The sequence below is a fragment of the Vulpes vulpes genome, chromosome 7, assembly GCF_048418805.1.
Source record: "Vulpes vulpes isolate BD-2025 chromosome 7, VulVul3, whole genome shotgun sequence".
Lineage (NCBI taxonomy): Eukaryota > Metazoa > Chordata > Mammalia > Carnivora > Canidae > Vulpes > Vulpes vulpes.
The window spans coordinates 121,658,697-121,684,627 of record NC_132786.1 but is presented as its reverse complement, the minus strand read 5'-3'; the positions used below and the strand labels follow the sequence as shown (position 1 = coordinate 121,684,627).

General features: G+C 42.8%; 1 protein-coding gene across 2 annotated transcripts in view; it reads left to right on the top strand.

Annotated features, from left to right (window-relative positions):
• CTTNBP2 (cortactin binding protein 2) overlaps positions 1-25,931 on the top strand; it is a 142,752-nt gene that overhangs the window by 38,937 nt on the left and 77,884 nt on the right. For both annotated transcript variants that reach the window (XM_072764893.1, XM_072764894.1), the window contains exon 3: positions 18,953-19,177. In XM_072764893.1, coding sequence (XP_072620994.1) covers positions 18,953-19,177 — 225 coding nt within the window. The remainder of the gene's footprint in view (positions 1-18,952; positions 19,178-25,931) is intronic.

Below are 25,931 nucleotides of genomic sequence, written 5' to 3'. Positions count from 1 at the left end.
AAGCTCGCCACTTCTTCAAAGCAGTAGACTTGAATGGTCTAAATGAGATTTCTCCAAATGTCAAGATGGAAAAATTTATGCTTAACACTTGAAAAAGCAATGTTTGTTCATTTCTAAATGTTAATTTTATTATAGTTCTTTAATACTCTTTTCCTCAGACTATGCACTTACCTTGAATTCTAACCAAGCTAGCATTGAAATTTTAAATTGCCTTTCATGAGGAAGAAAAGAAAGATCGGTTTGTTTAGATCCGTGCTTTATATCATTTCCTAACTGGAGTGAATTATAAAAGAATCTTAAGTAGGGAGATAAAAAGGAAATTAGCATAGATTCCCAATTCAGAATCAGATTGGCTTTCTTGTTTTTTTTGTTTTTTGAAAGGACTGTGGTTGATCCTAAGGTTATATCACAGACCCTAGCCAGACATATTTATGAAAATACGTTCCAAAGTCAGCACATTTCATTGGGCCACCATTAAGATGTTATTTGTATTTGTTTTGGGGAGGATATAGTTGAAATGACTAAGAATAAATTAAGTCTGGAGCTATTTATTACTGATTAACTTCTTTTCCTTCTAGCTGGAAAGTCTTAAATGGAAAGCTCTATTGCAAAGCAGCAATAGTGCTGGTCATTAGCACTATTCGATACGAGCACTATGAATGTACATTTATTTATTAATTTTTAAAAATTTTTATTTATTTATTCATGAGAGGCAGAGACACTGGTAAAGGGAGAAGCAGGCTGCCTGCAGGGAGCCCGATGTGGGACTCGATCCCAGGACCTTGGGGTCACAACCTGAGCTGAAGGCAGATGGTCAACCACTGAGTCACCCAGGTGTCCCATGAATATACATTTAAATTCATAAAGAAATGGTCGTTTATTGCATACTAGGCTCAGTGCTCACAGTAAACATGAGTATAGGCCAGTCTCATGATAGTTCATGTCCTGGCTTTGGATGGGGGAAGGGAGAGACTGAAGCAATTAACTTGGTTGAGATGGAACCGAAGAGTTTGGGCACGAGCCACATACAGTGGAGGCACAAAGAGAAGGGCTTCAGCCCTGGGGTGGTCAGAAAAGGCTTTGCACAGAAAGACAAACTAGACGTCGACTCCCTCAGGAAGAATACGACTTACCAGCGAGCTGAGTGCTCAGAGACCTAAGACAGCATGGTGAGCTCAGGGCCTTGTAAATAGTTTCGTAGATGAAACTGGTTTTAAAATTAACCCAGGATTTGTTTTAATCACATACGGTAAGACACACAATTGTGGAAATGACGGTCACAAAGGAAGAAGGTTTGTGTCAGAGAGGTTTTTGTACTCAGGTCCCTGGAAGTAGGCCCAGCATTGCCACCAGGACCGCATGGGGAAGCCCTAGGGTCAGTCTGGAGGTGGAAAGAGTGAGGGAGAGCGTGTGGTTTACATGGGAAGGAATGGGTAAGGCTACGTAAGCAGACTTAGTATTGGCCAGTTTGAATAATTTCCAGAGGCCCCAGGATGGAGAGACTGCCCCTCGCTGTTGGCTGCCTCGCCCTGGGGGAGATCAGGGTGCGGAATAGTGGGTGCAGGTGTGAGCGTCTGACAGGAGGTAGACAGAGGGGCCATGGACTCTGCACTGGTTGGCACGTTTGCAGGGGAGTCGCTGGCTGTCTTTAAGGACAGGCTGATCTTGGGAGGGATCGATCTCTCTCTCTCTCTCTCTCTCTCTTGCTCTCATCACTGAGACCTCAGATGCCAGACTGTGAAGAATGCAGAAAATAAGAAAATGCAGTTAATACAAAGCTTAGGGGGTAAAGAGAAGGAGGGGCAGGTGCTGGTATGTAAAAAAAAAAAAAAAAAAAAAAATGAGAGTAGAGATAGAATAAGGGTTTAGATCGTAGAAGACCTCGATGAAAGTTTGGGCTTTATTGTTAAGAAAGAGAGCCCTTGACAGACTTTGAGCAAGGCCTTGATACCTTAGACCTGCATTTCAGCGTAATTCTTTTTAGCAGCAAAGAGTGAGATTGACTGGCGAGGGGGCGTGTGGAGACCGAGCAGGAGACAGTTGCAAGTGGTAGTGTGAGGGGGACAAGGCGCTCGAGGAAGACAGCCGTGGCTGGGATAGAGAGGAGGGGAAAGATACGAGTCATTCCACGAGGTCGCAATGATGAGCCTTGACTGGTTGGCTGTGGGTGCGAGAGGGTGAAAGTGTCTCTCCGTTGACTGCCAGGTGAGTTGCAGGCTGGTGGTACCACAGCCCCAGACAGGGAATGAGTTCAGGTAAAGGTGTCCGGTGGAGAAGATGAAGAGTTCAGTTTGGTACTTGATGAATTTCTGGCCTTATTGGACACTTGGAGTAAGTTATTTAGCAGACAGTTGAATTCAACGTTCTGGAAGAGGTAGGTTTGGCTGTAGAGGGCCATTGTTAGCAGCTTAGAGATGAAAGGAAGGAGAGAGGGAAGACAAGGCATGGATGGGATTAACAACCCCAGGGGAGAGGCAAAGAAACTTTCCTTTGAGAAAAGTGGTAGTGGGTAGTTTTGAGAGTGCTGGGGGGAAAGATCACCCGCAGGAAGGAGAAAGCAAGGAGGCCACGAGGAGGAGGAGGAGGAACAGGAGCCTAGAGGAGGAGGTTTGGACCGTCCACCATGGAACCAGGGGCACATTGGGAGGATAGGCCTCCGTCTCACCAGTGTGATTCACTGAACCTGCGGGGTTCTCGGCTCCGAGACCAGGTGAGCGTGGAGACTAGGACTGTGTGCTGGCTTCAGAGTAGGGTGTCCGTGTCCTTGAGCCCCGCTGAGCATCCTGGGGGAGCACAGGTGGCAGATGCTGGATGGACCCACGCTTACCGCCGTGAGAAATGACTGAAGGAACAGAAGCATCTGGAGAAAGATGAGCTCCACACTGGATGGAGAAAAACAGTGTTTGGGGCGTGGGAGATGAACTAGGGGAAAAGGAGATCCACGGGTGGTGATGGAAGTCAAGGATGTGAGGACGTTGACGGGGAGTTCAGATGACGGCTGTTGGAACCAAGGACGTTAGGAAATTGCGGGTTCTGATCCCTTTGCTTACCCATATGATCCGCGTGCTCTGGGATACGGGCAAAGCTCTGCGTGGATACAGGGACTAGAGGCTGAAGGCACTTTATGGTATCTCTTTTTCTAAGTGTTTAAATTTAAAATAAAAATGTAATAACCAATAAATATTCCATTCACAGAATCATACCTTACAGTTTATTATTATTATTATTATTTTTTTTTTTTAAAGCTTATATGTGGAAACACCATTCGCCTCCTTCTAACCAGTAACATTCTTCTAACCATTTGGTAATCTAGACCCTTCATCCCCAGGGGTGGTTCCAGTGTAAATCCCTGTTAATACCTGTGAAACAAAAACAATATTTCTTTTTTTTTTTTTGGAGTTGACCCAGCCTGGGGCATGTTGCTTCCTGTGAGGGGCAGGCACTCGTGGGGCCGTGGGGCCGTGGGCCTGGTGTTCAGCCTGAGAGGCGCCCCGGCGCAGGACGAGCAGGCCCTCCGGGGTCCCTTCTCCCTCCTGATGGGCCCATTCTAAGGGCAACGTTCCCGCCAGCGGACCCGACTCCCAGCTCTTGGCGCTCGTTTCCAACCCGAGTTCTGGACCAAGCAGGGAAGGAGAGCGCGGGGCGCACGGGCCATGATGCGACCCTGGGCCTGGGCGGGATCCGGGCACGAGGGCTGTAGCCTCGGTCACCCCATGGGGGCACTTGTCCCATCGTCCTCCCTGAAAGAGACTCGGGCAGCGCGTGGTGTGCCCCGTGTGTGTCGGCTGTGCGGGAGCTCTGGGAAAGTCACTTCAGTGCTGGGGCCCGGTGACAGGGTCGGGGCGTTGCTACTACTGAGCCCGCCTCACGGAGGGGCCTCGCCTCGGCCCCTCGCAGCGCAGCTCGGCTCTGGGACCCTGGGGTGCCTGTCGGCCTATGCCTGTGACCTCGGGGCGCCCGTGACCTCGGGGTGCCTGTCGGCCGGTGCCCGTGGCCTCGGGGCGCCTGTGGGCCCCGCCGCCCGACGCAGCAGGCCCTCCGCCGTGAGCAAGGACGGCGTGTTCAGCCTCCAAACGCCGTGGCAGTGGCCCAGACGGCGCGTACGGATATTTAGAAACCGCCCGCGGCCGAGGCTCCTGTGCGTCCAGGGCAGGTGTGCGATGCCCTCGGAGGGGCGTCCCCGGGCTCATGGTGCCCGCCGGCGCGGGACGGTGGCCAGGGCTGCAGCTGTGACCCCCGGGCGGGGCGCCTCCCGGGTCCCCAAGGCCCGGCCTCAGGCCCGTCAGGTGGGCAGGCGGGTGGGGGCGCTGGCGGGGGTGCCCTGCTCCTGGCCCCGTGCTTCTGTGCGGGCGTGTGTCCCCTTGTATATAAAGCCACAGCATGCAGGTGACAAGGACACGATCACCTCTAACCAGGGCGGCAGAGTTGTCTACTGTGGCCGAGGGGCTGTGCCCACAGGCGTTGGGTCCGTCTAATCAGCGTTTCAGCCTGGCTGGCCCCAGGGTTTCAGGAACCGCGGTGTTTGGGTGGAGGGTGACACCTCGATTCCCACCCTGACGGCTGTTTTTACCACCCGTGTTCTCCGGGAATATTAAGGGGAGACTGAGGATACTGAAGGCCGGAAACGGCTGCGTTGGGGAGCTGGTCCAGGTGGAGGGGGTGGAATGGCAGGGCCCCAGGCTCCCTCCTGCAGCAGATGCCAGCGAGCGCTGTAATGGGCCACCTACACAGATGGGTGCTGTCATCTGCTCCGAGGCCACAGAGGCTTGCAGACTCGTGCGTGGGCGGCGTAGCTTGGAGAAGAGAAAATGGGTTCTTACAAGAATAGACCTTCACCCCGCCGCTCGGGTCTCCTCCTCTCGGCACTTGATCACAGCCCGGCATAAACTGTTGGGGACTCAGGACATGTTGGCCATTCACCTCGGTCTAAACTCTTTCGGAGGAGATGGCACAGGTCACTGTTTCATGATGCATAGCCTAAGCCTCCAGCGTCCTATGATTTATTCTCTACTGCAGACCATCAAGATGCACCCCCCCCCCCCCCCCCCCGCTTCTGCTCACAGATGCCCCGTGGAGGAAGACCAGGGAAGCTGCTTGGAGAGACGCGGCCCATGCCCAGCCGCAGGCTTGAGCTCTCACTGAGTAAATGACGCGAACGGGAAAGTGTAGCAGAAACACAGAGCCAAGCGTTCCCACCGGTGTGACCCGAGGCGGGTGGGCTTGTGAGGAGCGTGACCTGTTTGATTTTATGTTAATGCCGGTCCACGTACGCACCACCGCCGATGGTCGCTAAGGCGTCCTGCCCATTCCTGCAAGTGACGCTAGGCCTGCTGAGGTCCGTCTGTTCCTTGAACAAGACCAGGTCTTCCCCTCACCTTTGCCTGGGTCCCCGCACCTCTGACTTGACGGTGGCTGGGAGTATCGGGCCTGCGGTTGGCGCGTCGGCCACCTGCCGGGCCCCCATCTCGACGGCAGGCATGTGATGACGTTACCCTCCCGGGGTTCCGCGTGCCGATCCCTTGCTGGCGGCGGCAGGGCTTTCTGGTTTGCCGTGGGGACCACGTAGCAGTAGGCATGCACTCTTGCAAGGACAGGGGAGCGTCTGAGGGTGCTAAAATTATTAGCAGGGTTTGAATGACGACGGCTTCCAACCCTTGACATTCCTTTCCCTTGCTCGAATGAGTCATCTTCAGCTGGGGGAAGGGGAGGATGTGAAGCGCCTTCTGGTTCAGTTTTGCAGATGCTCAGCAGGTTCTTGCTTTTGGTGAGTTATTCCTCAGTGTCCACGGCTAGTTCCGTCGGAGGGGGCGTGACAGAGTAACGCCGTCGCCACCAGCCCCTCGCTGGCCTGGGGAACTCTTTAACCAGGCCAACTTGTGTTTCCTTAAGTTATGAAAAGGACTGTGTTTAAAATGTTTAATCACAACCTCGGCCCACAGACATTCTCTGTTATATTAGCCCCAGCAGACCAGACACGGCCTTTATTTCTTTGTTTTTCGCTGTAAAGTTTTGTGGCTGGGGATGCTTTGTTGACAGCGTTCCCACAGCCACCCACTGCTGCTTCCACATTTCTTTTCCCTTGTCGCAAATAAATAGGCACTTCCGGAACTATCCTGTTGGAGAACCACATTATTTTCCCGAAATACTGAAACATTTCAGGGAGGCCACCTTGGATCCTCTTGAGATGGGTCGGTTTGTTTGGGTAATTGTCTGTGTTCATTTTAGGCAAGATGTTTAATGCCAGTTTTTTTTTGTTTGTTTGTTATGAGTCAAAAGCCCTAGATGATTAAAGCCGACTAAGAAAACGCTTCTGTGCAGTCATGACAGTGTGAATAATACAAAAGTGGGGGGAGGGAGGGAAAATCTGTTGGGAAATTTTCAGAAACAGGAATGTGATCCAGCAAGTGTGAAGCGGGGTGGACAGTACCTGCGGAGTTCCTGCCCGTGCCCTTGGCACAGGAATATTCCATCTCCGCAGGTGGTTAGTTGCTTCTCTGGACAGTGCCAGGCTACTCGGCGGAAGCCTTATTTTTCAAACACTTATTCTAAGATCACTGGTCAAATGCAGTTTTACTCTTTGTAATCATTGGAAACATTTCCTTACAGATGTTCTCAGTCGACTCTTCACCAGATGACCATTTTGTCAAAAACGTGGCAAAATTTTTTGATGCAGTTATTCATTGTTGGAAAACTCTGCTGGTTTACTCCGTACCTACAAGCTTTAGAGAACGTACCATAAAGAATATGATTTAGAGCCTCAGCAAATGAATGGTTCATGTAGATTGGTCGTTTTAGGGCTGCGTGTTGATATCTAAATGTCCTCTGAAACCTGAAAAACACTTCCATGAATGAGGGCAGAGCTTATAACGATAATGGCATAACCACATCTCCATTCTCTAAATGTGGTGCTCGAGGACACATCATCTGACTTACGTTAAACCTGATTTTACGTTAAAGAGTGTTACTGAAATAGGATTCCACTGTATTTTGTTTTGAGTCTTTGCTTTTTGCTCTGTAATCCTTTAAAACAAATCTCTTAAAAGAATTTATTAATATGTTTCTCTGCCGGTGGAGCGTTGTGTTCGTGTGTGTTTTTGAACGTGTTGGGCGATGATGAGTTCATTTCCATCCAGGAGCATGTTGGCTCCATTTTACTTCATGTGCCATTATCTCATGAGTTGTGCCCTCAGTCGTTGGCCTTCCACATGCATGACGGGGCCTCAAGAATCACGGACAATTAGGAGCCCACGGCTTTTTCCTTGAGAGTGTGATGCAGTAGAGGAGATGGAATAGTTGTGAATGTGTAGACCCACACGTGAAAGCAATTGCCCAGCTGCCGGGAGCTCTAGAATGGAAACTTTAGCACTTTGGCATCTGACTTAGAACTTCCCCTTTCTCTAATGAGATAGCCTAAATGATGTAAAAACAGGCAAAAACAAGAAAGAAATAATGTCATCATTATTAAAATGATACCTGATAATGATGACGTGTTTTACTGTTGTTCAGCTAAGCGTCTTCCATGCATTATTTCATTAATCCTTCAAAACGACAACAACAAACCCTGGATTGGGGACTTGGTTATCCTCCCATTGCTGGTAAAGACCCGGGGGGGGGGGGCGGGCGGAGGGTGGGTAAAGTAACTAGCCCAAGTGTACATAACTACCAAGTAGCAGAGAACGTCAGACCCATTCTGTATGATCTCTGAGGCCACCCTCTCCACTGCTGTTCTACCCGTGGCCTATGAAGGAAGGAACACCTGCTAGATGCAACATCCGAATGGCCAGACCGAGGCATAAATGGGCTTAGACTCCTTTCCTGAGACCCCTGTGATGCTCTCTCAGGTGGCGGAACTGTAACCTGGAAAGAGCCAGCCATCTCCTACCTTCCTGCTTTGGGAAAGGCAAGGGCAGACTATGGGCAGAGTAGGGAGTTGCTCTGCTTAACACACCTTTTGTGAGCGTGAAGGAGAAGCACCAGAAGGCAGCATTGTTGCCACCACCTTTTCCGGTGGTGTATCTGGGCGCCAGGGCCACGGGATGGCACAGACATGCTCTTGTCCCTAGGGGCAAGGTGCAAGGGAGAGATTACTTGTCCTCCACAGGCAGGGCAGCAGGGAAAAATCCCACCAGAGGAGCCTGTTTCTCTCATGGGGCTTGGCTCTGACTTGGCCTTCTCCCCCCTGAGCTGAAGGGAGCTCTGCTGTAAACTAGCTTTGGTCTGCTCAGGTCTGCTCACTGGCTCCCCATATCAGAGAAGCACTTTAATGGCAACCAGCGGGAGGCTGAGGGTACTTGGTCTTCCTGCCCTGCTTGAGGATGAACACCATATCTGGGTTGACTCCTCCTGGTCCAAAGATGGAGTAAACAGAAAAAAGAAAGAACATAAGGCTTATGAAAGATTTTGTAGCAGAGAAAAGGGAAGATAACCTAACACTTAAAATGCAGAGGAACGACCTACATCTGACAACATTGTTATGAGAAACAAGTAAATTTTAGAAAGTAATTTTTAGGCACCATCTGCTTTGTGTCTTAAAATTCAAAGAAACATAGACTTTGAAGTGAGACTGAATGGTGGATGAGCCAGACTATGATGAAGAGTGAACTGGCTGCAGAGCCGGGGAGCCGAAAGCACAGATGTTGGGGACAGATTGCTGGAGTGAGTCCTGGCTCCACCGCTTCTAGCCCTATGACCTGGAGCAAGCCCTTTTGGGTTTCTCGTCTGTAAAGTGAGGATAATGATACCAACCTGATTCGCTCGTGATAGTTTAAAGTGCACGAGGAGAATTGAAGCATATATTAGAAGCAATCCTGAAAAGTCAACATTGGATCCATATTGAACATTGAATGTTCAGTGTTCAATCAACATTGAATCCAATTCCAAAATTGAATCCATAACGAATTTAATAAGAGGTTTTCCCAGAACCCAGAGGAAAAAATTAAAGTGATAATGTAGAGACAAAGACACATGTATGTGGAGGACAGGGAGTGCAGACCCACCAGGAGAAAATTGATGTTCCTGAAAAAGACCAGGACAAGCAGAATGGATGCTACCAATGAGATGTAGCAGAATCCTTAGGTTAAAAAGGCTGTGGGGCAGGAAAATACCAGCCTATGCTAGGAATGGTCTTAAGTGTTAGAAAAGGAACTGATTTAATTAGGCAGAAGAAAAGTAGAAGGTTTCCCTTAAAGGGAGAAAAACCTACCTAGCAAGGAGTCTTGCTCCTGTGCCCAAGTAAATGCAGGAGGTGATGGGATAGTATCTAGTGTTGAGGGAGACGACCCAAGAACATTGTCACCCGAACGAGGTGTTATTCGTGTAAGAAGCAAATGGAAGTCCTAGATTGGCAGAGAAATAAAACGTTCTCATCCAGAAGCTGCTTTGAAAAATTAATGCCCTAAAGACTTACCTAGCTGGAAATAAGCGTAAAGATATTAAGTGTGGAAATGATGGTATTAAAGTGTAAAGAAAAACAAGAAACAAGAAATTGGTTCTTATGCTTGGCTAGGGCATTAGTACTTATGGGAATCTTCATAGACTCATCATTGAACGTTGGGCTGAAGCTGAGTGTTTGCAGAGTTACACGTGATTCTGATGAGCGGCCTGGATTGAGAAATGCTCTAGCCGTTTAATCAAGATAAAGTATGTACAGAGATAATTAGCAAAGTGGGGATATTGCCCAAAACAATGGAAAAGAATGTCCTTATTCTCAAATTAATGCTAATTGATTTAAAAATAGACAACTTTTATAAGATACAACAGCAAATTTTAATAAAGGGGATTATTTTCTAGCAGCAAGATGTGATTTCATGAGAAAATCTGTCTTCAAATATATATCTAACTTATACATGATAGCAATAAAAATTATAGCTGCTTTTCTTTGAGATTTATTTTATCAATTTCTGAATTTCATTTAGAAGAATAAGCTGGGAGCATAACAAAGTTTTAGAAATTGTTATTGTGAAGGAGGCTTGTCTTACTGCTTGATAGGATTTAATAATACAAATTAAAATATTTGTACTGGCAAATTCTGAATGGAAAGATAAAGGAAACAATAGAAGTTTCAAAACAGACCCATTATTGTAGAGATGATACTGTTCGATAATCATAAAGGGAATAATTCCTCACAAAGACATAAATGTTTATGTGACTAGTAATGGAGCCTCAGAATATGAGAAACAAAAGTCAACAGATTCAAAGGGAAAAACAGTTTTGAAATTACAGGTTTCAATATGTCTTTCAATAATTGATAGAAGAGCTAGTAGTTGTTAGGGGAGAAAAAAACAGTAAAAACATAGCAAATATGAATAACACTATCAACCATCTTAATCAGTTAACATTTGTAGATTGTATTCAGTAACCTCACAGCACTAAATGAGAAACCAATAAGGATAAGCTATTTAGGAAAACTCCAAATATCTGGAAACTTGTGAAAAAAAATCTATAATTTACATGTCAAAGACCAAACAATGAAATTAGACAATAATTTGATCTGAATGACAGCAAAAAATACATCAAAATACTTGAGATATAGCCCAAACTGTACTCAGAGGAAAGTTTAGTGCTTTAAATGCTTGTATTTAGAAGGTGAAAGATCTAAAAATGACCTAAGATTCTACTTTAAGAATAAGGAAGGGAGATTAAAATAAACACAAAGTAAGTAGAAGGAAGAAAAGTTTTTCTTAAGGGACAGCAATCAGTGAAATACAAAATAGACAACGTAGAGTATTAATGAAGCCAAAATCTGGCTCATGAAAAAAATCATCAAAAATGACATATTCCTGAAGTGCCCAGCTGGTTCAGACAGTAAAGCACGAGATCCTTGATCTCAAGGTTGTGAGCTCAAGGTGCATGTTGGGCCTAGAGTTTACTTTAAAGAAAAAGAAAAGGAAAGAAAATTGACATATCCTTAGCTGAAATGAGTAAGAACACAAAAGAAGACAAATCACCATATTGGGAATGAGAAAAAAGGGATTATCACTACGGATCCTATCGACATCACAGAGATACTAAGTGAATACTATGAACAGCTTGAACATCCTGGATGAAGTGGGCAAATATCCCGAAAAATACAATGTATAAAATTGCTATGAGAAAGGAAAAATCCAAAGAGCTTCATAGCTATTTTAAAAATTCATTGGAAAAACCTTCCCCAAAGGAATGCTCCAGACCCAGATGATTTCACTGGTAAATGCAATCAAACACTAAAAAAAACAAAAAACAAAAAAAATAAAACTAAACTAATAAACATAAACCTTTCCAAAAATACATGAGGGGGCATCGTGGCCCATTTCATTTTATGAGGTTAACGGACTCCAATCCCCAAACTGACAAAGATATTTAAAAAGTAAAGAAGGAAATTCTGGACCGATGTCTGTCATAACAACAGTTTAAAAAAAAAAAAAAACTAGGTGGGACTATAAATTGGCACACTCTCTCTGAAGAGGAATTTGATAGTTTCAGAAGCTTTAAAATATTTATGGATTTACTGTAGCAAATGTTCCTACAGGTTTACCTCCAGGTAGGTTAGAACAATCAAATGCAAACTCAGAAACCATGAGATTGTCGTTTATGCGGTACTATTCCAAATACTGATTTGGGCCTCCTGGGTTCCTCATTCGGTTAGGCTCCCATGCTTGGTTTTGGCTCAGATCAGCATCTCAGGATCATGGAGATGGTGCATCGGGTTCCAGGCTCAACTCAGAGTCTGCTTGAGACTCTCTTTCTTTCTGCCTCACCCCACCCCACCCCCACTCATGGGCTCAAGCGTGCTCTCTCTTTCAAATAAATAAAAACTTAAAAAATATATTGCTGTAGATCATTGAAATGGGAAATAGCAAACTAAGTGGGAAAGGATACTTAAATATATTCCCTTAAGTCCTTGGATAACTATTTTTTAGTACATGTTTGGAGGGGCGCCTGGGGGATTTAGTCTGTTAAGCATCTGCTTCGGCATGGGTCATGACCCCAGGGTCCTGGGATCGAGTCCCTCATCAGGCTCCCTGCTCAGAGGGGAGCCTGCGTCTTCCTCTCCCTCTGATGCTCCCCCTGCTTGTGTGCACACCCGTGCTCTCTCTCAAATAAATAAAGTAAAAAAAATGCATGTTTGGAAAAAATACAAGGCAAATTTAATGGTTCCTTCTATTAAGTGATTGAATTATGTATGTATGATAGTTTTTCTCCCCCTTCTAACAGTATTTTCCTGTGTTGTTTAGTGAACATGTATTATTTTAAAGAAAAATATGAAATAGTAAAAATATGCTCATAGATTTTGATAAATACACTTAGTTTTTTTTACTAATGTTGAAAAAACAGTGCCTCATGAAATTTAAAAGTCTTGTTTTTTTTGATATGAAAAGTTCACTTATAATTAACAGACCTAGGAATGACTAATCCCAGTGACAGAAACCATTACTTCTCTTAACCTTAAATAACTAACTGGTGTGAGTGGGGTACATTGCTAGTTGTTCTTTGAATCACAGAGATGTGAAAAGGCGTGGTTTTAGCTGTCGAGTATAGGTAAAGAAAGATACAGCTAATTGTAGTAATTAATGTCTAGGGCAGCATTGGCAGGCAGGTTCATCTGTGTCCCAGTTCTGACTGATGGGCGGTGGCTGCCTGGAGAGATGAATTAGGACAAATTGAGAGGCCTTTCCCGGATTCTGCTTCAAGTGTGCCGATAACTTAATAACGTGTACTCTGAGCAAGAGCACAGAACGCTGCGGCCCTGTGTGCCATGCTTGACCTAGTTAGGGAATAAAGGTAATCTTATCTTTACAGATGTGCATGGGCCGCACGTCTGGCCGAGATGGATGTGTGCAAGGTGGTAAGTGGTGTCCGAGTTCCAAATAAAGGTTGGAAGATTACTTCCCGCTCCGATTTCCCTGAAACCAGACCATTTCATGGCTTCTGTTAGCATGGTCTGTGTTTTGAGAGAACATTAGTGGTTTATTGAAGTGTGACCTCTAGATATTTGCCTTAGGAACCAAATACACCCGAGTCTGTCTTGATACACGATTCATAATATGCGCTATGGATATTCCTGCCGTGACAGTTTCCACACATGCAGGTTAGCAGGTCTATGAGCAGCTGTGACACTGAAGGTGGCAGGAGGCTGGGGAATGAGGGAGGAGAGAGAGAGCAGGGAAAATGTGCCTCTTCTCTGGCTTACTGTTCCGGTATGGCTTGGCAGGGCCTGTATCGCGTGACCCCCTTCATTTCTGCGGGCCGTGTGGCTCCTGCCACACGTAAACAGCCTCTGAAATGTATTCGCTGAAACAGACTTTTCAGACTTTTCGGGATTTAATTCATAATCCAAGAAGTGATATTTCATTCCTGGCTAGTGAATTTCTAAGACTTAACAATCATTGAACGTCAGTGACTGTGCCCCCAAAAGACTAAGTAATTTTTATATTGTGGTTTTACCCTCCGTCGTCTGTTTACCCCCCCTGACATGTGTCTGTGTCTGCAGGCCTGTGTGTGTGTGTATAGGAATGTGTAAACACGTTCTTCTACATTATTCCACCCGCCCTAGGGTGAGAATGAGCTCTGAGGACCATGGCTTATCTCCAGTTTCCCATTCCCAAGTAGACCCTTCCTTCTCCTACATTAGTCAACTCATCTTAGAGTAAGAATGAGCTCTAAGGACCATGGCTTATCTCTAGTTCCCAAGTAGAATTTTCCCAAGTAGAATCCATCCCCCTTTCTTCTCAGAAGAGCTCTTAATTATAGTTTTTGGGGGGTTTTTGTGGGGGAGGAGGTTGTTATTTGGATCTTGGTCTATTTGAACTCTTCCACTAAGACAAAATTTAAGGTGAGATAAGTACATTTTTATGTTGACTATTGGGGAAAAAAAAAATCTCTACCTATTTTCCATCCCTCTTGATTCTGAATAATAGTATTTCAGGGTTTGAGAGGGGTGTAACAGTTTAGAAGCCACTGACCTTCCTGATTTCTGAGATTCCCGTACCCGTTTCTACCACATGTTTTTTCAGCCTATGTTTGCCGCAGAGCCCGAGACACAGATTTCACTTCAGGCCAGGGCAACTTATTGTATCTCTAGAATAGCTTTGGCCCTCAAATTTTTATTGTCATGGCTACAATCCAGTTGTTTGGGAGTCATGTAAAGAGTCCAATACCTCTTTAAACCCAAGATGCCTTCAGATACTGGAAAAAAAAAAAAAAAAGAATACGTGGACTTAAGTGACTGTAAGTGTTTCTGTTTCCTTCTACTCTTAAAATTCAGTTCTGTTCTCAGGCCCTTTCTCTGTTGATCATTATCTAAATATTTTACCCAGAAGCGAGCCCAGTAGTCCAGGAATTGTCTAGTTCTGATGTCTTCTTCTGTTAATTAACGAACCTTGGAATTGAGTTGCTGGTTTGAGGTGTGGGGGAGGGACAGTTTCCATTTCATTGTTGGCTCCTTGAATATGGTGTTGATTGCAACCCCTAGGTTTTTCATGGTTTGCTTCTGTATTTGTGCTCAAGAACTGACTTATATTTATTCCTGAGAAAATCTGTCTTGTCAGATTGGGCTCATCGTTTCAACCATCCCTTGTGGTTTTATGTCATTGGCATCCGAGACAGTGGAAGCTGTGTTGAGGAGGCCAGAGCCGAGGACAGAAATTTTAGTCTTGCAGTTAGATCTGTATCAATGCTTTCCATATTTTTTAAGTTCATCAGTGCTTTTCGATAGTATGCTTTTTTGAAGGAGCACATTTAGAAACCATTTTTTTCTGTTAAATTGTTTGTTACATTTAATGACATTCTCTGAAGAATCTCAAAAAGAAAAAAGACTCTTAACTTTGACTAAATTTTATTAGCCATATGGTCAGTAACAAGTACATGTAGAACATTGAGAATATGCTTAACTTCTTGAGATATGAAGTCATATTTGCGTCTTTAGTTTGGATAGTGTTATAAACATTACTTATTTTTGAACCTTTTTTAGTATTTCAAAATAATCATAATAATTCAAAGTGTGGACTTTGGAGTAAGACTGCCTGGGTTGAACACCAGCTCCATCTGAAGTAACCTTGGGAGAGTAAGGTTCATCTTTCTGAGCCTCAGACTGCTTGTCTGTAAAATGTGAATTAAAATAATGACCATCTGTTGGATTTATTTGTAGGAGAAAATGAATATAAGACACCTAGCAATACATAATAAGTTCTCAATAAAAGTTATCTTTCATTAGTCTTATTTTTTTAAATATTACAAAGTCATTTTGGCCTTTCATAAAATAATTTTAGCTATAAGCTTTTAAATGTGTCTAAAAATTAATTGGTGATATGTTTTAATTGTGACCCACAATGCAAGTTTTAGATTTTTTTTTTTAGACCATTACATGCTCTAGGAAAAGTTGAATATTTAAGTATTTTTCCTTTTATTATTACTAATCAGGTCCAACCTACTTCAGTTGATCTGGTTGTACAATTAAAGCCCAAAGCAGAAACTCTATGTTGTCAAATCCTCTCCTAATAATGGCCATGTTTTTCTTTCTTTCTCAACAAGATCTCCTAAAACTTCAGATTCTGATTGAAATTATGTTTCTAGCTAGCTTTAAGGGTTCCTTTAAAAGTCTGTTTTCATAATTATAGTCTATGTCTTTATAATGACTCATTTCCCTGCAATGCATTTCATTCTCAAGTAATTCTGATGCATAAACCAAGAAGTTATCTGCACATTCAGCTCTTCCTTTTTTTAGGGAAAGGCCTCTTCAAACCCAGTATGATAAACGTCAGTCTTTTTCTTTTTTTCTTGTTACATGATCTCCTTCAGTATTAAAACTTGTCTGTATTGTTGATCTGCCCTTACCAAAAGTGACATAGCACGTAAAGAATCAAATACTCTGTTACAAAATAAGATGTCCTGAGAAAGGTAAACATTCTTTCAAGAATGTTGAAAGGAATAAACATTAATAGTTGAAAAGTGGGTAAAATCAAGGGGTTTCCGTTGGCTTGGGCATGTGCTCATGCTTGCTTAACTCCAAATTAGGTTAAACTCTGAATCATTTGAGATGAGCAGAAGAGTGAGGGTTAGTGGTCAGTGGGAAGTTACCCAGGCGATGGCCAGGAAGGTGTCCGTGGACGGAGGCCTGGGGTGGGGGAGGGTGCTTAATAATGAATACGGAAGCCTTGAAGGGCGTTAAGCAGAAAAGTGAGGTTTCCTTGGAAAGATATTCTGACAACTCTGGCAAGCAGGGTGCCTCTGTTACACACACTCTAGGTTTGGGGTGTAAGTAGTACAAAGAATCATGAACCATGGGAAACCAACTGCTACCCCCTGTGCTTTTCCTGAAAATGCTCTTGCCTTATTTTAGATTGGTGAGTTAATCCAGTCCTTCCCGGGATCCCCTAGTTCTGGCTCAACTAATGCTTGGTCATCATTTTCTCAGGAATTAGTTCTGCAAGGAGGAGGCGTCTGACACGGGTCTGACTTCCTCTGCAGGTTCCTGGTGAGATTGTCCCTTTGTGAGGAAATTTGACGTCCTCTAACGGGGGAGAATGGCCTGAGCTCTTGCCTTAGGGGGCTCTGGGTTACACATTATGTCTCCCTAGGTCTGTTAGAGGCTACATTTATCTGTGCAGCAAGAATACAAGACATACTCATTGTGTGTTCTTTGGTGGGCTGGCACAATGTCAGCTCCGAAAAGTGCTCCTCCTTGAAAGGAGCTCAAAGCAGATGTTAAGGAGAAGACAGCCCCGCCAGGCCCACAGTGACTGGACTCTTCCTGTAATAGAGGTTATAAACTGGGTGCCCCGTCATCTTGTACTCCCAGATTTTGTTTAAATGAAGTTTCATGAGCGTTTCCCATAGACTAGGTTGGGCCATGAGCACCAAAGAGTGGGAATGAGATTGATTCAGGTCCTGTTCAATAGAGAAGTCTGGAGCACTTGACAAAAACTAGATTCTAGATGCTGCATAAGGAATGTATGCAATGCTAGCTTCATGGGTGTGCAACCTGGGCAGATGCAAAGGGCCATGCACTTAGGAAGGTCCCTTGCTTGGTTAAGTGGTATCCTGGCACCATCTTGGAATTCTTAATTTTTGAGTTAAGAGCTCTATGTTTTCATTTTTTTTACTGGTCCTTTCAGATTATGTAGTCTGTCCTAAATTTATGAGCTACATTAAGGGAAACTATAGATGAAGAGACCCCAGCAGTGGGACGACGGGGTGGTGGCCCTCTAAAGTCACCAGGCACTTCATAGGGAAGCAGTAGGCTTTAAATATTTACTGCACTAAGTTGGTAACGATAGCGTTCAAAATGAACCAGTCGGATAGAGTCATCTGCTCCTCTCACCTCCATCTTCATCATCTACCTCCAGGCCCTTCTCACCTAGAGAGAACTAACACCACCTAGAAAGGGAGACTAGTGTCCCCCCTTAGACACTTGTCTAAAGGGAGAAAGGTTTTCACAGACCCTCTTTTCCCAGGTGGTACACGTTACCCTGCAGCCAGTCCTTGCTGCGGAAAGGAAGTTGTCCTACCACTCAAGTTGGATGTTTTAATAAAATCGAAATGGGTTTATGCCCTACAATGACTGTAGGACTTGTATTGGAGAAAAGTAAGAGGAAAAAAAAAAAAAGTAAGAGAAAAACCATAGGAGTATCTCAAGTTTTTATCCAGGGTAGGGGACGAACTAGTACATTGAATAAAAGGTAAAAGAAAAGTGAAGGAAGGCAAAGTGAAATCGCTTTTGAAATCGCATCTTGGAAGTGATACTTCATGTATTGATCACTTCATTGAATTTGAAGAATCGAGAAATAGCGAATGCTTTTTGACTCGTAAGTCGGGTTGACTTGTAACTTTAAAACAGTCCTCTGAAAGCTAGCTGAAATTTAACGGTGGAACTGGATTTTCTGTAAACTGTATTTCTTAATCTAGTTTGGTAATAGGAAAAGAAATGTTAGATTTTCCCATTTGTCATTTGCCCTTGTGTTTATCTAGTTGTTGGCTTGCCCACAGTGGTCTAAAAATGGAAAAATCTAGTTGTTTAATGCAGCTACTTTTAAAGTGAGGAAGTTTATGTAATATTTCTTTAGAAAACACATTTAACATTTTGGACAATTAGCTTGATTTATTGTAAAGTCATTTAGTTTTTCCGCTGGCAGTGACATAGAATAATTTTTTTCTGGTGGCTATTCCACATGACCTGAGTTTGGAAAATGTTGCTCGTTTCAGTATGTTTCTAGTATTTTCCGTCTTATGCAAAGACTGTTGTAGGCTAATTATAGAAAATTGCATTTAGTGCCATGTGGATGTGAAATTAACTTTGACGCTGAAGGACTGACACTGAGAGTGAAATGAGGTTACGTTCTTTTCTGGGACTCTGGGAACTCGATTGTAATGCCCTTCAACAATGAGGAGGTATTTGCATCTTAAATCTTCTAGAGGTTTTTGTTGTTGTTGTTGCTTTGTCAGACTTCACAAAATATGAATGTTGTGACTCTTTGACATAAAAATCTCATTTTCTTCTTTAGCAAAGATCCTTATAAATTCTGACTATACAAAACTTGTAGATTTATATTTGGTGACTTAGCTTGATAAGTATTAGGTGAAATAGAAGTTCTATCAGGATATGGAGATAATTTCACTTTTGAACTTTTGCTAAAAGTTATTTTAATTGTTGGTACTTCTGACTTGACCTTAAATGAAAAAAGACTGTACCTAAAACACAGATCCTTGAAGAAATGTGCGTCGTGGGAAAAAAAGAACTGTATTTGCATCATTCGTAACTTAAAAGACATTCTTAAAGGAAGGAAATTCGAATGTCCACTGAGGGGCACGCCAGGCTGGTCAGGGATTGGGGTCACATTCCCTCACTTCTCGCTCAACAAGCCGTTACTCAAAACAGTTGTGAATACCATTTGGAAAAGTAATCACGAAACCTTCTTATAAATATCTTTCTGTATATTTTTATTTCTTTCTTCAATACATTCCTCTGATTTCGTTCTAGGCTCGCAGGAAGGAGGTATTCATCCAGGAACGGTATGGGAGATTTAATCTGAATGACCCATTCTTGGCACTGCAGAGAGACTATGAGGCAGGTGCCGGCGAGAAAGAGAAGAAGCCAGTTTGTACCAACCCCCTCTCCATCCTTGAAGCGGTCATGGCCCACTGCAGAAAGATGCAGGAGAGGATGTCCACGCAGCTGGCTGCTGCTGAAAGCCGACAAAAGAAGGTATTGAGTCTCTCACACAGTCATTTTTTTCCTCCAGCACCGCGTCGAATGAAGAAACCATCTCCAGGCTTGTTGCCTGTTCTTTAATCTGGTCATTTTCAAGAAGGGTGAGGATAAATGCCTCAAAATGCAAAATATGGAGAGATTCTGGTGGCCTCTTTCAAATATAATTCAGGAATAACACTGAGCTACAAAATAAATATTACAAAGAAATTATGTTTCCTATAAAGGTTACTTTGGTGCTGTCTTTAAAATATGTGGGTGTTTTTTTTTTTTTTTTGATTTTTTGATTTCCCTTTTCTAGTGCCATAAGACGTGCTCAGCGGCTGGGTGGGGGATGGGGGATCCAGTTATTTGAACCAAGATTCTTCTTCTTTTTTTTTTTTAGTGGTTTTTTTGGCTTTTTTTTTTTTTTAAAGATTTTATTTATTCATTCATGAGAGACACTGAGAGAGTGAGAGAGGGGGGAGGAGGGCAGAGTCATAGGCAGAGAGAGAAGCAGGCTCCATGCAGGGAGCCCCATGCAAGGCTCGATCCCAGGACCCTGGGATCATGCCCTGAGCTGAAGGCAGATGCTTAACCGCTGAGCCACCCAGGACTCCTCCTAGAACCAAGATTCTGATCAGATAGTGGCACCCCCAACTTCTTTATCCAGCTTCTGTCTCAACTATTTCTTTGCAACTAGAAATTACTTTTTTTTTTTCAGTGATGTCTTTGGAAAATGAAATTAGCATGAGGAGAATAGAATGAAATTTGTGTGGTATATGCAGTCTCACAACGTGTCATTTGAAGTCCTGGTTAGTCTCAGACTCGCCTCTGGGGGCTGGTGGCGGTGTCTGCTGCAGACCTCCAGGCTCCTGCTCACATGTGTTTCATTTAAACCAACCTCCTCGCCCCTTCTCACCTCCCCCACCAACACACACACACGTATTTACTGTACTTGAGTACACGCTTCAAAGAGTCCTAAGTGATAAAAAACTTATTGACTTACTGCCATCAGCCCTAAGGAAATGGAGGTTTAAATGTTGTCCTTCCGATAGGCTGCCAAGACTCCTGATTGCGTTTATTAGAAGAGGTAAGGAAGTCAGAGAGGCTCATATCGTCCAGAGTGATGAGAATTTAAAGTGATCTGTTCTTCCATCCGTCATTAAAGCATAGGTTTAAATGTTTCCTCTATTTGTCCTTTTCAGAGAACTAGTTAGAGTTCACACGTAACACCTGGTGGATGATTAACCTGAGTGCAGTATACTGGAAATATTTACGATGCTGTCATTTCATGTGTGTGTTTGTCCCTATAATCATATCCTTGCATTGACATATGTGTGCCCGTGCTCCGGGATAGGTGTGGACGGAAAGCAAACCTCATCTTCAGTATGTCAGGAGGTAGAAAGCTAAAGCACTGGGTAATTAGTACAGAGGGATAGAAGGCCTTCCCCGGACGTGCGGCAAAACCAAACAGTTTTACTCTGGACTTTGCAAACCCTTTGCGAAGCCCTGCAGACGACCACTGAGGTTACTGGAGATTTTCAGAAATCCCCAGGAACCGCATGAGCGAGAGCCAGTATATTTCAGCTGATGTCACTGAAGCTCGTTTGTGTTTCTTGGATGAGGCACGTTTCAATTATATTCTTAACGTGTCAAATGAGCTATTTCATAATAAAGTGTGCCTTCTGGGTTTTATGCTGCGTGATCAAAAATCAAGAAAATATTTTGTTTTCATTGTAACTTGCGTTCAATGTATGAAAATGCATGCTTTTCCTAAATTTTACTTCAGTTTTGCATTCATATCTACCATTTCTCCTGTCAGAGAAAAAGGAAGGAACTCATTTCAAGTCGAATCAAAGATTTTATTATCTGGCTGATTTTTTTTTTTTTTTTAAATCAACTTACATCCTGTTTGTTTCTGAATGACTGGGTCATTTCCAACCTGGCTGGGAGTGAAAGGAAATTGTTTCTGTCCTATGGGTCCTGAGAGGCTAATACGAAATGAGCCAGTGATCTGTCTCCCATGTATAACGGGGAGACAGGAGTCCTTTATGGTCAAACTCATTGGCCCGCGTAGTCTCAGTGAAAGGTTGCTCTGATAGGCACTGCTGCTCTTTATCCATAAAGAATATTCTCTCCTGGTAGATCATAGCATGTGAGAAGTTACACTTTGTACTCTTATCCTGACTCTTATAAAGAAAACATCACATCAGCTGATAAGAGCAGAAACACCAAAGTTACCTTTTTAGCACCAAAACTACCTGTCACGCTGTTCATCTTGAAAGTAAATATTTTATCCAAACATCTTCATTTCTCTTGCATATAGAGTAAATTGAAGCTTTAGGAATCTAAAAGCGGCAAGACAAAAAAAATCCATTATTTTAAATGAGTCCAGTTCTTTAAATTACTGCCAGAGCAGAAGTTGGGGAAAGCAAAGGTCCCATTATCTACAATTCAAGTATTTATTATCTGACACTGGCCATAGCTCTTTGGTAATTCTAAGACATTTGGCCTGAACACTGCTCTGGTTGGCCTTTCAAGGCGGGAGAAGAGGCTCCATGCTCATTCATGCATTGATTCCTGCTGAGACTACTAATAGGAGGGTTAACTGTTTGGTAATTTGTGTGCCAGGAAAATTTGGGCAAGAGTCAATTTGGCAAATGCACTAAAGCCTGTAAAGCCACTTTGAATAAGCTAATGAGTAATCATCGTGGGGAACTTTGCCTCCAGTAATCTACTTTCTGTTTAGAGCCAGTAACCTAGGGTGAAATGATATTTGGGTTTTTATTATTTATCATGTGCATCATATGCTAATGGAATTTCCATGCTAATTTATTTTCAATCATTTATTCATACTTATAAAGTACAATTTCTAGCCCTGGAATAGGAAAGACCTTTTAATTTGAACAGAGCCTTTCAAAGTCAGAAGCCAAAATAATAACTAGGAAATTCAAAAGGGAGCATTTTTTTTTTTAACCAGTGAAAAAAACTTAACAGTCGCTCTGTGTAGTAGCTATTGCTTCTAGGTGGCAGCTTAGTATAATGAGGTACGCTGAAAGGCACTAGCTGTGCCAGGTAGGATTTTTAGTTGTGAGCTAGTGAAGCTAGCTCATGGGGTTAAGCAGGAAAACGTTTTGGTTGGTTTAATGGTAGAGCATGGCTGGGAAAGCTAGGGGACCAGGTCTTAATGAGCTAGCATCACTGACAGGTGACCACTGTCAAGCGAGTCTGCAGTGGGTAAGGCTTCTGCTGATGAGAGGTGAGGACTGTAGCTTGCTGACACCAGACAGCATGACTACATCATGCTCTGGGTCTTGAGTGGGTCCTCCCCCAGCCCTGCTCTTTGCATCACTCACTTCCAAGTTGAAGCCTAAGAGCAGATGCATTTGGTTGTCCAAGCTTAGGCCCCACACCCTCTCCCTGGCTACAGGGAAGTCCAGGAAAGCAGCTATTGGGCATGTTTAGCTTCTAACAGGGAAGAATCATAAGGTAGAGAATTCTTCTAAAAGTAGGAAGGAGTTACAGGTGCTAGACAACCACAGAAATGACAAATGGGCCAGAAAAGAACAATCGAATTGTTTTTAATTTATTTCATATGCCTTTTTCTTCCTGTGATGAATAATTGTACTTGGTTCTGCCATTTGTTATTCAGTACTCTCTACTTCATTATAGCGGTTGCCTCATAACATAGAAATACAATTTAAGTTGCTTTTTAGACTTTCAAGAATAAAATGATAGAGAATCATCTAAAATAATATTTTTTAGAAAGAGTATTTAGGGTACCTTGTACGAGAATAGTTTTTTTTTTTTTTTAGCTCATTCATTAATATTTTTTATAAACAGTAATTCACTATGACTTCCCAGGAGCATTGCGGAGTGATTAGAAAAGGGGGAGCTGGAGACTAAGGTCTGTGGCTCTGAGCAGAGATTTTGAAGAGAGGGTAGTTGGCTGGATCCATGTCTTGCCCTCCCTCTCTTGAAACTCTAGATCAAGAGGAAGAGTTAGAGGAGAACTGCAGAGCCTGGATGATAGCTATAACCCCTGTAAAGAAAAAAAATCTTTCCAGGTATCTTATTGTTATATATTTGTTGACTAAGATTGGGTAGATGGGTGGAGGTGACCAGGTGGAGAAGGGAACAAGGATGCCGTGAGTACTGAATGATTTGGGGGAGCAATGCGGGATGTAGTTCAATGTCATAGGAGTACTTTGTGGTTCGGACGCGTGCGCTCTGCTTTCTCGCTTTACGATTGACCGTAATTGCTTTCCTCTCTTTTCCGCTTTGAATTAGAACTAATTGCCTTTACATTGCTGCTCTGCTCCCACCTACATAGTTTTCCCTTTCATTCTGTAAAAAACAGTTGTTTGGTGTTTCTTCATTCATGGCTTCCAGTCTGGGTGCTATTCTTGGAGCAACCGCCCACTTTCTCACCACCAATGAAGCTGTCTTAGTTCTTCTAAGCTCTTCCACACAATCCACTGCTTTTTTTGCAAAAGGGTTTGGCGATACTGCTCATGCAAAAATTCCCCTTCAGGGAATTGGGCCACTACTTGAAAATGGTTATAAGTAGATACAAATTGGACGGTAATATAACAAAGTCAACTGGGACTCCATAACCTATGTATATAGGAGGTGAGGACTCCTGTATAATTATAATAATATGTATTTGAGTTGGGGGCTATCTCTACCCGCCTCATTAGGGTCCACAGCCCCTGGATCACTGCTCAGAACCACCCCAGATTGAGCCACTGAGAGCTCCTTTAAGCTGGCTCCTTTTGATGTGTTTTCATCATTCTTTGAGTACTTCCTTATTTTCTTGCAGCAAGATATTCCAGGCTCATATTTTTCCTATCCCATTTTTCTGGAATTAGCTATTAGTCCCAGGACCACTAGTTTCCTTTTTAATGGAAAACAGTATTTAGAAACAAGCCTAGAGTTAGGAAATTAGGTATCCTTATCATAATCCTATCTATTTTTATAAACCCACATATTTATATTTATATGTCTCTTTATTATCAAACCATGAATTCACACTGAATTGATGCCCCTGATTCTAAACCAAAGCCACAGAGTATGTTCTTGTCCTTTCTCTATTTCAAACTAACTTCTCCAAGAGTGAGAAACCTGGCTTCCATTATACTTCAATTCATTTTCTCATTTATGCAAGCTGTGAACACGGAGTCGTTTCAGAATTAGTGGGCTAATTAAAGAGCAAATACACAAGCCTGGAATTCACCGTTGTTTACAGATCTCTAAGGAAACATTCACACAAAGTAGAATTTAGAGGAGTATACAAATTGATGAGTTTCAAAAATGCATACACTGGTGGAATCTGGTACCCCTTATAAGATAGAACAGATTTACATCACCAGAGAAAGTTTCCTGGGATACTTAACTCATAAATTCCTTCCCCAATCCAAGCAACCACTGAACCATCTTCTAAATTTTTTATCATGAATTGATCTTAGCTTTATACTAGAAATTCAGGTAAATGATGACCGTAGTTAAATATTAAGCTTTAGATGCAGGAACAGTCTCTCAATTTTATTTCTTTTTTTAAAATTTTTAGTATTGAAGTATAGTTGACTACAATGTTAGTTTCAGATGGACAATGTAGTGATGAGACAGTTCTGTCCATTATGCAGCGTTCACGATAAGTGTAAGTAGCATCTGTCACCATGCAGTATTATGACAGTTTTATTGACTGTGTTCCCTCTGCTGTACGTTTCATTTCTGCGATGTGTTTGACTGGAAGTTTGTACCCCTTAATCCCCTTCACCCATTCCACTTGTCCCTTCACCATCCCCACCTCGGGCAACCATCAGTTTTTTCTTTTTCTTTGTATTTAAGCATTTGTTTCTTTTGTTTGTTTGTTCATTTGGTTGTTTTGTTTTTTTTGTGTTTTTTTTTTTTTTTTTAGATACCCATGTAAGTGAAATCACATGGTGTATATATATATGGAAGGATCTAGAGGGTATTATTCTAAGTGAAATAAATAAGGTAGAGAAAGATCAACTTTCTCTTCATCAAAATTGTTTTGCCTATTTTCATACAAATTTGAGGGCCGCCTGGGTGGCTCAGCGATTGAGCATCTTCCTTCAGCCCAGGGTGTGACCCCGGCATCCTGGGATCGAGTCCTACATCAGGATCCCCACAGGGAGTCTGCTTCTCCCTCTGCCTCTATGTGTGTCTCATGAATAAATCTTAAATAAAATAAAATCTTAAAATCTTAAAAAAAAAAAAAAGACTAAACAAAAACCAAATCTGAAATCAGCTTGTTGGTTTTGCCAAAAGTTTGCAGGGATTGAAATTTTATTGACTCCGTAGACTAATTTCTTAAGAATGGACATGAATGAGATTGAGTCTTCCAACTCGTTATCGTAGCATATTTGTCCTTTTTTTTTTTTTTTTTTTTAGTTTTTTATAATTTCTTTTGACAAGTTTTGTTGTCTTCAGTGTAGTGGTCTTAAATGCCTTCTCCTGGGTTTATTCATAAGTATTTCATGTTTTTGTTGCTATTGTAAATCACACAGCTTGAAAACTTTTCTCCAGATATTTATTGCTCGTATACAGGTATTGAAGTTATTTTTGTAGGTTGACATAGTATCCAGTGATCTTGCTAAACTTGATTTTAGTTTTAGCAGTTGTTTTGTATATTGTATATAATTTTGTAGGCAAATAAGCATATCGTCTATGAATAGAGCCCGTTTTACCACTTCTTTCTAATCGCCTATCTGCCTGCCTGCCTGCCTTGTTTTCCCCATAGCCC